The sequence below is a fragment of the Epinephelus moara genome, chromosome 18 (genome assembly GCF_006386435.1).
Source record: "Epinephelus moara isolate mb chromosome 18, YSFRI_EMoa_1.0, whole genome shotgun sequence".
NCBI classification, from domain to species: Eukaryota; Metazoa; Chordata; class Actinopteri; order Perciformes; family Serranidae; genus Epinephelus; species Epinephelus moara.
The window spans coordinates 1,118,196-1,130,890 of NC_065523.1; the positions used below are offsets into that span (position 1 = coordinate 1,118,196).

General features: G+C 40.3%; 1 protein-coding gene across 2 annotated transcripts in view; it reads right to left on the reverse strand.

Annotated features, from left to right (window-relative positions):
• The window catches only part of abat (4-aminobutyrate aminotransferase), a 155,268-nt gene that overhangs the window by 64,421 nt on the left and 78,152 nt on the right, over nucleotides 1–12,695 (reverse strand). Inside the window, exon 2 of one of the 2 annotated variants that reach the window (XM_050070268.1) lies at nucleotides 5,567–5,714. In XM_050070268.1, coding sequence (XP_049926225.1) covers nucleotides 5,567–5,636 — 70 coding nt within the window. In that variant the 5' untranslated portion in view covers nucleotides 5,637–5,714. Of the gene's footprint in view, nucleotides 1–5,566; nucleotides 5,822–12,695 lie in introns of those variants that run through there. The other variant, XM_050070267.1, reaches the window with a different exon arrangement.

A 12,695-nucleotide genomic window follows, 5' to 3' on the forward strand; every position in this document is an offset into this window, starting at 1 on the left:
TATTTCAATGGAATAAATTACTTATTGACTTATTCATACTTCAAAAACAGCATCAATAAGTGATTAACATAGGGGGGATCAAAATAAAATAAATAAGTAAAATAAAAATCAACCACCCACCCTCCTCCTCTGATAAGTTAAGAACAGTCCCTTCAGTGCGGTGAGGTTTGTGGACCGTTACCTGCCACAAAGAGAAATGTGAACGGTTCGTCCCTCCTCTGACACGACACATACCTGTGTGCTGCCACGGCTCGGCTGTTCAGGTAGCCTACTTTTGGAAGAGGAAATTATTGGACCTGGAGCCGGGCTTCTCGGTCGCCAGTAAACCGCGTTATCTTGCGGTGGCCATAGCACTCCGCTGTACTCCTGTCTGTGACCCCCGTTCAACCCACAACTGGCAGGATTCACCTTTCGTTTCTGCTGCTGGTTGAAATCTGTACTCGCGCAGCGTGCTGAATGATTTCTTTTGCCCGCACAAAACTATTTTTAGTTGCAAATACGAATAAAATGCTCGCACCATAGAGCTCTGTAGTGGAAAACAAATCACTGTAGCATATACAAATCTAGCCTACAAGTAAAAAGAAATAAATAATAACTTTCACTGCTTAAAGATACTCAATAGCTCAGCTAATACCTGAAATGTCACTGGAAAACAAACCACTGCAGCAGCATATTGAGTGCCAGGTGGCCAGCACGCGCCGTTATTGTACCACAGAAGCCACACGGACACTCACCCTCTTGCGATTGGACTTTGAACTTATCCCACAGTAGTGATACCGTGTAGTACTACGGTACTCCAACATTATGGTATCATATGTATCGTGGTGTTTAAGTACCGCGGTCTACCGTTGGTACCAGTATAAATGGTAAATGGACCTGCATTTGTATATCGCCTTTCTAGTCATCTAGTGACCACTCAAAGCGTTTTTTTACACTACGAGTCACATTCACCCATTCACACAGACATTCATACACTGGTGGCCGAGGGTACCATAAAAGGTGCCACCTGGTACTCAGTTTTAACACACGAGGATACTTCGACATGCAGCCTGGAGGAGCCCGGGATCGAACCGCTGATCTTTCGATTGGTGGACGACCTGCTCTACCTCTGAGCCACAGCCGTATACCTTGCAACACCAGAAGACACATAGGGCCTACATTTATTTAAATCAATCACACAGAGTGCAACAAAACAGGAACTGAGACATGACAGAGATGTCTTTTACACATGATTCTACTGGCTTCATTCAACCGTAACTTCCAGTACACAATGGGATAGTTAGCTGCTAAGTGAAGCTTCTGGGATGAAACTCAGCTCCTCCAAGTGTAAGGCTGTGGTACCAAAAAAGCTGAGGTGCTATCTCCAGGATCATGGTGGGGTATCAGCAGTAATGCATAGTACTGGACTGTTTTGGTGAGCTGTACCGAAAGCTGATTTCCTTTACAAATGTCATCTTGAACTTTACGTTATGATAAAGATACAAGCAGGCAAATTGGGTTTCCTTGGAGGGGTGGCTAGGCTTACCCTTACGCCCTTTTCAGACATGTATCCCTTTATGTTCGTCTGATGGCACTTTAACATGTTGGTCTTGTGTCTGTAAAAGCATCCCGGTCATATTTACATAAGAGTAACAGCAGAAATCTTATAAAACGTTTCTGTATCACTCTCTACACAAGTCTGAACAGAATGAGGTCAGATTAACATTAAGGCTGCAGCAGCACCAGGTGATACATGCAGACAGAGAGAAACGCTCATTTCGTAACATTACTACATAAGATGTTATTGTAAGTCCTTCTCTTATCTTCCTACACAAGATAAGGCATTTACAACTGTCTGCTGGCTACACCTCCACAGCATACTTTTCTCTGGCCCCTCCTGAAGAAGGTGTTGATGTTCAGCCAACCCATACAGTTACTGTACTTGTCTTAGAAGTATCCAGGGTACTTGTAAGAACACATCCACACTTTTTATTTTAAAATGGGGTTTAAAAACAAGAACGATCTCTGTACACACAGGCGTTTTAGCACTGTTTAAGAAATAATCTACATCCATACTAGCACACCTGCAAACACATATCTCATGACCATTTACCTAAACTGGGCGTGTGCATGCCTAAGTCAACAGGAAGCAGGTTGTCTACTCTACCTTTAGTTACTCACTTACAGAAAATATTGTGGAGATGGTGAAAAGTAATACCAAAGATATATTTTCCTTGGACTCACAAAGAGCTGGAACTGTTACTGAAAGTAGCACGAGTAAAAGGTGGTCAAGGTGGGGGAAAACAGATTGAGAGTTGTTACAAAGCAAATACCATGATGTATATAGTGACATATATTGTTCTGGTTTTAAAAAACAAAACAAAACAGAGGAAAACAAGGCAGAGCCTAGAATTTAAACCTTAAGAGTTCTGAGGAGGTCAGCTAATGGGTGTTTCATGTTGAGGGTCATTAAGTTTCCGAAGTGGAAAAAAGCTTCTGTACTTTAAGGGATGCAACCAACAATCATCGACTAATCTGAGAAATTTTGAGCTGACAAGTTCCTGAGCTGATCTTGAGGGCAGAGGACAGATTGATTAAGTGAAGAAAAACACAACCTCCTAATTAATTTGAATGAGGCAAGTCCGGTGACATCGCTGGGGTGCCAACACGAAGCGCTCCAGCAACAAAACATGGGGACAGCGTCCAAAAAAGTGACCGTGCGTGACTCAGCTTTTGCAGGACGGCAACGTGATGTCATCTAGCAAGGTGCTGTAGTAGCCAATGAAATACACACAAGTACACATTTCCTCCTCCTTCCAATGCAGTAATAACTTTCCAGAATTGCACAATCCTTACTTATTATAAACATGATAAGACCTCCTCACTAGAGGATCCAATACTCCAACAGGACTTTCTTTTTTTCCTTTTTTTTAAAAAATACTTTCATTAATCCCCACGGGAAATTCAATGCCACCCACTGATATATATTTCATATCAACCTTAAGTACATGCTCCCACCATTGCAGCTCCTTGCACCGTTTAAAAACAATACTGTTTTTGGTCAGAACACCTGGAAAGTCAGAGGTGTAAAGTGTGGGGAGAATTGGTGCCACTGGAAAACCTTCTCTGGCACTGAGACAAAACAGAAGCTCTCCTACAAGCTACCCAGCACATTCCTTCAGTGTCCTGCTGCTGATCTTATCTGGCCCACTTGTTTATTTTGAGATCGCAGAACTTCGTCCAAAGGGGTGTCATTTCACAGGATGAGCCAATAGTTAACAAATACTTTTACTTCTAGGCCCAAAAGTCAGACCAAAGATGCATCAGAGCAGGAGATCAGTCCTAACGACCAAAAATTCTCAGACTGAAACCATGTTCACAGTGGACATAGACATACCCCAATACAGCAGTGGCGATTGCTCTAAGACTGCAAGGGAAGCTCAGCTTCCCCTAAAATGTCAAAAAATAAGTGGTCAAATATGTACTGTTGTGTTTACATTTCATTGACTAAATATGCGCTAGAACGCGTTCAACTTTTGTTCAGAATCAGCTACTTATCACAGGTCACTGACACGACTTTCTTCTCATTCATTCCCGTAGCGTCACAGTGCATTAAACAGTGGAAGCTCAGCGTCCAAAGACTTCAATGGGGAAGCATAGAGTGGGTTGTTCCACCGCAGCGAAACTAGACAGTCACTGGATAAATGCTCGGTTTTGTCCCGCCCATCGGATGCTCAGCGTCTCTGGGGGTCTATGGGGAAGTGGGCTGGCCTCGGCTGGCCTGGACGCTGGGCTTCTGTATGATGATTGGATGATCTGTCTGAGGCTGAATCCCTTTTTGATTGACAGCGAAATGAGCGAATCAGCGATCTTGAAATATAAACCACCGGAGCATTTTTCAAGTTTCATTTCATTCCGTTGTTCCGAGTTGATCTGGAGATTTTTACAATCCTCTTAGTGACTTTTTCTTTGTTAAAAACGACTAGCGACAAATCTTGCATCTTTTTCTGGTGTTATTGGAGACTGTACTCGTGTTTGGAGACTCTGACTTCTGTCGCTCTGCAGTTACTGTCCCCAACGAGCAGCGGGTGCTGTGAGCCCCTCCACCATCCCAAAGCACTCACAGGCGGTCACACTAGCCTCGCGCAGCAGCCCCAGAGGGTAGAATTTACGTATAAATAAACGGACACATTTTATGATGTAGGCCGAAAATGAGATTCCCCTCCTTGAAAGACCAGCAGCCGCCACTGCAATACAGTATATCAGTTTTCACAAAGCCGCCCATCAGCAGTTGCCTGGCCATTCACACCTTAAGTCTTTGAACTGGTCAGCAAGTGATTTTGCTCCTCTGCTCTTTCCTAATCTCTCATACCAGCTTGTGTGTGTGTGTGTCTGCTCATCTCTTTCATGCTTTGTTTGGACACAGTTGACAAATATGTGGAATAAGTAAGCATGGGATGAACCTTGACTCTTGATGAATATTGGCCCTAAGTTGCTTTACTTTCCAAATTATTCCAAACCCCCATTATGCTGTTTGATAAGTTAGAAATGTCCACCGACATTAAGCTAAGCCTGTATCATTCTGGTCACCACAGTGTTCACTAACTGGTTACAGTTACTCTGACCCACACAGATTGGCCTGTTGATGATTGACAGGAGAGAGGACCTTTGAGATGTCACTCAGTGACCGGCTTCTGAGAAGCATGCACATATATTGATAATTACATAGTACTTGAGGTCAGTCAAATATTAACATTGATTTCTGCTGTAACTTTAACATTGTTTCATCGTGTTGTAGTGATTTTATATTTCCTGCTGATATTCAATAAAAAGTGATATTCCAGGTAATTTGAAATAAAGTTTGAAATGAGGTGCAACTAGGGCTGTAGAATATATTGATATTACATCAATAATATGATATGAGACTAGATATCGTCTTAGATTATGGACATTGTAATGTTCTAAATTTTGTCTTTTCCTGGTTTTAAAGGCTGCATTACAGTGAAATGATGTAATTTTCTGAACTTACGAGACTGTTCTAGCTGTTCTATTACTTACCTTTACCAACTTAGTCATTATATCCACATTAAACAACCCTACAATATCGTTGCATTGATACCTAGATATTTGGTCAAAAATACTGTGATATTTGATTTTCTTTATATCATCCAGCCCTGGTTGCAACATGTACCTCATAATGTAGTGTAAATGTATTAGGGCTAGGAGCTCCATTAAATCTGACTGAGTATAATTCACTGATGACCTGCTTTCTCAGATTCTACTTTACCACCCAAACTTTAACACCAATTCAACGACTTAAAAAAGGACACATAGGTGGTCTTAACAGCCATGTAAACAATTCTAGTAAAAGTAATAAATGGCTGCAGGAGCAAAATAGACAAGATACAAATAATTACACTGGAAAACAGTCTTTAAACATTTAGTCAAAGAACTGGCTGTACGCTGTACTACTAAATCTTCTCGATTAATCTACAAGAGGACATTTGTAACAAGGTTACCTGCTGAAACTGTACTTACTGGATGGATTTAAAAGCATTTAATATAAATTTAAAGGTGTTGGATTTACCTGGAGCGCTGAGCCACAAGTTTTTCTGCAGGGAGAGAGCAAACTGACGACCAATTAAGGCGGACGCCATGACAAAGCTGTCAACAGACAGGACGAAGTGCAAGAGAGAGGCAGCTATTGCCCTCAGGGTCTCAATTCACCAAGTCACCTAAGGAGAGAGATATAGGGAGAGAGGGAGAGAGTGAGATAGAGAGAGAGAGAGCAGAGGTTAATGATGGCTATCTATGAAGTGCAGTGGTCCAACTGAACAAGATTTTGATGTCACTTGAAGTTGCAAAATACAAGTCCAGGGTTTCCTCCAGGACTTTTTGAAACTGTGGGGGAGGGCTTGAGGGGGAGGGCTCCGGTGATGATGGACACTCCTTGTGTCAACAAGGAGAATGTTTTCTCCAGAGAACGCTTCTGTGTTCCATTTCAGGCTTTTAATAGGCTTAAGTGAAGTGCTGCAGGTGTTGTATGTAACAGCGAGTTGGCAGTGGCAGCTCATTTGTCATCATTTTATAAACAGTGACTGTGGCAATATTATTTCTTGATGAATGAAAAAAGTGAGAGAAAAATGGGCAAAAGGAGGCAGAGGAAGGTATGGCTGTCTGCTCTCTCTCCTCTCTTATCTGCCCAGCTCTTATGTAACACTGGTAGCAGGAACAGGAAAATTCCGGCTATCTGCTTTCACATAGCGAAGGAAACCCTGACCCTTCTCTCTCTCTCTCTCTCTCTCTCTCTCTCTCTCTCACACACACACACACACACACACACACACACACACACAAAAGCATTCATGCACACACACAAAAAAACCCATGCATGCACACACATAAGCACAGAGCTAGTTTCTTGGCAACACCTTGTGAACTGGATGAAACTGGTTTGGAGTGTGGGAGTTACACAAGACTGCATCTACATATGCCCGGGAGGGGTGGGGTGTGTATAATGAAGTGATGGAGGATGGCTGAGAGGACACAGCGAGTCTGAACTGGGATAAGGAGGAATCTGAACACAAAGGGAGAGCAATGGCTTTAAGGCTTAATGGAATCATTGAGCTGCGAAATCAAAATGGATTTCTGATGCTGTGTTTAAAGTGTTAGTGGTCCTTACCACAGAAAAGAATTTATACTTAAGAAAGGGATTTTACTCATCGTTTGTCAAAGTACCCTCACGTCTGTTACATTCATCATTCAAGCTGTGATGTACTGTGACGATGGGAAGGTTTGTCTTGCCTGGTTGTTGAGACTTAAGGGCCGTCCACACCAAGAAAGATAACTGTAACGTTAACTATAACGATAACAATGGCAGCATCCACACCAATGAACGATATCGTTGTGTCTGTCTGTAAGCTCCATCTGTCATGAGACAAACATGAATGAAGACGTGCAGTTTATTGTGTTTCACCGGTGACGAGCTGTCATTACGAGCGACAATTACGCACAGCTGCGCGCTCTTTATAACTCACTGTGTGAACCTATGTTGCATAATAAAGATTTGCCCCGCTCAGTAACGTCATCCTGGCGCCGGGCTTGCCTTAACCTCAATCACTGCGTGATTAGTATATAAAGGTAGAAAAATAAATAAAATTGCGGGCGGTAATGGTCAGAAATTCAGCGGGAGTGGGCAGGAGCGGGTTGAAGAAAACAGTCCCACGCAGAGCTCTAGCGCACAGGTTGAATTTTATGAATGGAGGGGAAAAGAGGAGACGTATTCCCCTGCAAAATGTATTTTATTGCAGTTATTTACCCGGTATTTGCGAAACAAAATCACTGAGGTTAAAGTTCTGTCACAAAACTATATTGTGATATATTTGCACATTTTTAAGTGGGTATATAAAAAATCCTGGAGCTTTCTTAGTGGTACGTGACGTGATGAACGTCTCGACCTGTCATTTCGGATGGATTTTGATTGGCTGTCAGTGTTTCTATCGTTCATCAAATCGCTCTGAAAGTGATCCAAACGATATCGTCCACCACTATCGTTGTTGTTATAGTTGTAGTGTGGACGCTGCCGAACACTTGAGTTTAGAATGATTTTTAAAACTGTATATTTATAGTTATATTTATAGTTATAGTTCTTGGTGTGGACGGCCCTTTAGGGCTGGGTCATACTCTACAATAAGTAGTTCATACATGTTTTCTTAACAATGCCAAAATATTTATAGCTGTTACAAAGGTGGAGTGAGGAGCTGGCTGTCAATGCGGTTGTTATAGAGAACCAATTCTGCTTATTTCAGGTTCATATTTGTATTTACAGTTGACACTAGAACTTCTCGACGTTTTGTAATTCAAGGTTTTAACCCTAACTAGAATTACTGCCTTGTGGTTGTATGCCTCCGCTAACCAGTCAAGTTGCACTTACAATCTATATCCATGTCTCTGAAAACATGGATGCTTCACACACATCTTCCCCCCGGTAGCACAGAAGATCTATACAATCAGCTCAGTTTTAAGGTGGACACCAAAGATTAGTGTAACCAATTCAGCATGTCTCCCCTTCTGTTCCTGAGATATGGCATTGAGTAATGGCCAGAAAAGTGGTTTTGCAGAAAATTATGATGTCACCGTGAAGTTGACCTTTGACCTTTTGGATATAAAATGCCACCACTTCATCATGAGCCATTTTTGTGAAATGTTGTCATAATTAATGTATGAATTTTTAAATTATGGACAAATACATGTTTTGTGAGGTCACACAGACCTTGACCTTTGACCACAAAATTATAATTAGTTCAGTCTTGAATCCAAGTAGACATGTGTACCAAATTTACGGAAATTCCTTCAAAGCCTTCTTATCACATTCACAAGAATGAGACAGACACAAAGTCGCAATGACCGTTGACCTTCAATTACCAGAATTCTAACTGGTTCATTGATTAGTCCAAGTGGACGTCAGTGCCAAGTCTGAAGAAATTCCATACAGGTAGCTTTAAGATAATGTGTTCACAAGAATGAGATGAATGCAAGGTCACAGTGACCTTGACCTTTGATCTAAAAATCCTCATCAGTTCATTGTTGAGTTCAAGTAAATGTGCACCAAATCTTAAGTAATTCCCTCAAGGCATTCCTGGGATATTGCGTTCACAAGAATAATATGGACAGACGGACAGATGGACAACCTGAAAAGGTAATGCCTCTGTTAACAGACAAAAGATTAATTTCGGTTGGATTTATAAAGGGACGGAAAACCTGCTTTAGAATCAGATGTTATGAAATCACTACATAAGCATACATGTGATGTACTGTGCAAAGCAGCTACAGTTACATAAAACATAAACAGCTACACATCACTGTAGTTTGTTCTGAGTGCATGTTGATTCCAAAACTCTTATGCAACAAGACAAAATATGTATATGTACACATGGTTCTATTTCATAAATCTCAATCATTGTGGAACTGGGCACATCTGCCTGTGCATAAGTGCAGAATGTCAAACTGAGTAGCAGGCAGCACCAGTGTATGAATGGGTGACAAATGGCAAGGAGCGTAAAATCGACTCAAAAGATGTTATACAAATGAAAGTCCATTCACCATTACACTGCTTCTTGTATCTATCAATGAATAAAATGGTAAAGAGAGATGGTCCATCCCAATGCCCATACTTGTAGACAAATGCCAAAACACAGTACCCTCAACCCACACGTGATGCACACTTTTCCTAATACTGCTTCAAAGCGATATTCACAGGTTAGTCTATCTCCAGTGCAGCTGTTACTGGTGATGCACCTAAAGGTTGGTAAGTAAGTTCAGTTGTCAGTTTATTATATGTTAAATTTAGCATGAGTATTAATCATGTCCCAACACTATAAATTTATGGTAGAACCTCCGCAGATGGTAATCACATAATATTACAAATCTGTTCTTAATGGGACCGATAACAATATTGTATATCTGATACTGTCAATAAAAACTTAAATAGAATATTGTTTTATCAAAGACTTTGGAAAATATGTTTCATCTTTATCTGACAGAAACCATCCAAAATAATATTTTATATTTCTTTTACATACAACATACCCACATACTCTTGTTTAAGGTTTAAGTTCAAGGTCTTTAATTGTGTTACTCATCTCAGGTCGTGAGTGTGAGTTTGCGGTTGGACTGAAGCAAAGTGGAGCCAGCCCTGTGAACACAGCAGTCTGTCCCTGACTTACTGACAGTGTAAGTGATGAAGTTACACCATTGGTAAGTTAAGTGTTTCCCAAAAACTTGCGAAATTCCTGCAAAACTACATTACTCAACATGTTGGAGATTAACTATGGAACTGTCCAAGAGCATTGTTGGTCACCAATGAAGCCTTAATGAAAACAGATGCAAAGTGAGTCCTGTTGCAGTTAAACATTCTCTGTAAAACCTGTATCAGAAAGCAGGTTTGACAAACTCTGAACCTGACCCTGAACTGTGAGGTGACTAATTAGGGGTGTAACAATCCATGGTTCTGGATCGATGTATCAATTCAATGATCAAATCAATGATCCAGTGTCATCAATGCAAAGTGAAGACATCGATCTATGTCATCATCTTTAGGATACGTCAAATAGTGGCAGGCAGATGGCAAGCAGCCTAGAGAAAGACGATGAGGACAACCTTATTTACACAGAAATAAATCAGTAGTGTGAAAATATTTTCAATTATGGAGAAAACGGGTCAACAGACAAATCACATGTCGTACGTAAACAATGCTGTTATGAGATAAAAACAAGAAGCACCTGCCTGGAGAAACATCTCAGTCTTCTACCATGCCACAACAGCAACATTAGCAACTCTGATTTAACAATGTTGGGCTGAAAGAAACGTGCATGCAGGCTGAAATTCAACTATGCTGTTCTGTCGAAGGATGTAGTGACTTTAATCTACAGTGAGTGAGAAAAAGTTTAAAAATAATACATGCAATTTGTTAAGTTATGAATGGAGGAAAGTCCCCTAGCCGCTAGGCTAATTTATACAAACATGTAAACATGTAATGTAAATATGCTTGAGCTAATAATGGGTGACTAACAAAAAACAATTGACATGTCTCTGAACCTTGACAGTCATTAATGAACTGAATTTTATACTTTTGTTAAATGATCTTGTTATTTATCCATGTTTTATGGCTGTTGGGAGAAGTTTGCCATCAGGGTTCTAAGCCAGTTACTCCTGAGGTTTTATGAAAAAGATAATGGTTTGGGTTAAAATTAAAAGATTTCTTCCAGAAATAACTTTCTGACAGGAAGCCCTGAAGGCTAACTTATTCCATGTGCTGTGTAATGTGTTAGTGGAGCCAGTATAAAGTAAATTTTACTGCCCTTACGTGTTACAGTTATTTACATTATTTATGTGTTATTTTTATCTTTTATGGCCAGAAGCAAAAAAGAAAGGGGTGGCAGCTTCTTCTGTAATAGATTGCTAAATGGGCATATAATATCATCTCATATCCATCACAGGCCCCTAAATCACATCGTATGGAAATCGTATTGCCGCAGACTTTGTAATATCTGCAAATATCAGGTCATTGTCCAAAGAATCGATATGATATTGTATCGTGATGTAACCAGTGATTTACACTCCTATGACTAACCCTGAGATGGAAATCTCTGAGTTCTCAGTTCCAGAACAGCTGATCAGAGTCAATTCAATCAACTCTGAGTATGTTCACTTTGAACTCTGCTTGTAAATGGTGAAAGAAAAATAAAACATCATCAATGGAACTCAAATACTATGATTCACTATGGCAACAGGTCAATGAAAGGCAAAGCCTCCATTTGAATCAAGTGGACATAGAGATACTAATGCATGTATATGTCAACTATTCCACAATACATACTGCATTCATTAGTAATTAGGCTGTTTGAAATACAGCCACAGTGACATGATTTTAAGCTCATTATCTGATCCAGTATTAATGGGTTGGTGATTTGTACATTAAAAGGCATCGGCGTTAAAATACAGTAGATTTTAAATTTTAGACATCAGTCTTAGCTCAACAGCATTCAGTGGCTTTATTTCAGCAACTCAAACAAATGTTGTAAATTCAAAAACAGTGAGATGATGTTCACACATTCAGACTATCTGCAGTCTAGTTAAAACTTAATTTCAAACTACATTCTGCAGCTGCAACACCATCCTGCTCACTCATATATAATAACATCTAGTTTCCAATATTAAAGGAATTATGGTCCATCAGTGTGACCACTCACATGATGGGTGTTAGGGAGAATCATTCATTGATCATATTAGTGGGGCAGTTAAGTAAAACAATTCTGGATCTTGCGACACAAGTAACACATCTGGCACACACGTAGATGTATGTGTTACAAAAAGATATGGATGCTGCATATTTGGCCATTGAGGGCAGGCCCCCGGGACGCTGCTCAGTCTTGCTTCCAATTTTTCCTAGTGGCCACTTGCATTATTGCAGCACAAATTAAACAAGCAAACAAGGTCTGTTTTGACTCTTTCTATTATGAATTTTGGATCCATGGAGGTCTTAAATTTGTAAAACTTCTGTGAAGCTAAGAAAAGTGATTTTAAAATCTGTGACGTCATCACAATGTTAAGTCTATGAGCCAAGCAGGAACTCACGGACGAGAAACACTATACTAGTGGGCTGCATACCGTAGAAGTAAACTCAGAAGCTAGAAACATTTTTTGGCATATGTGCCAGGCAAGCAGTTCCACTGGACTGAAAAGGTGCCACCTTGATGTTCGATATCTACACTGCTCAAAAAAACAATGAAGGGAACACTTAAATCACACATCCCAGATCTCGATGAATGAAATATTCCAGATGAAAATCTTTATTGATTACATAGTGTAATTCGTTGAGAACAAAATAATGTAAGAACAATCCATGGAAACCAAAATCATTAACTCATTTAGGACTGGATTCAGAATCATACCCAAAATCAAACTGGAAAAATTAGATCACAGGCTGATCCAACTGTGAATTTCCTCAGGACAACTCATAGAGTGTGCCAGGGTTGACGTCAAAACCCGGAAGTTTAGCATCGCGCTGGTTCCCGGAAGAGAAAGTGAATGTGATTTTTGCATTGCGTTTTGGATTATGTCAGAAAATAAGCTCTGTGACTAACACAAGTTTATGATACTTACAGGTTTTGTTCAGCGAGATAATCTTCACATATGAACACCTTCCATACCGCATT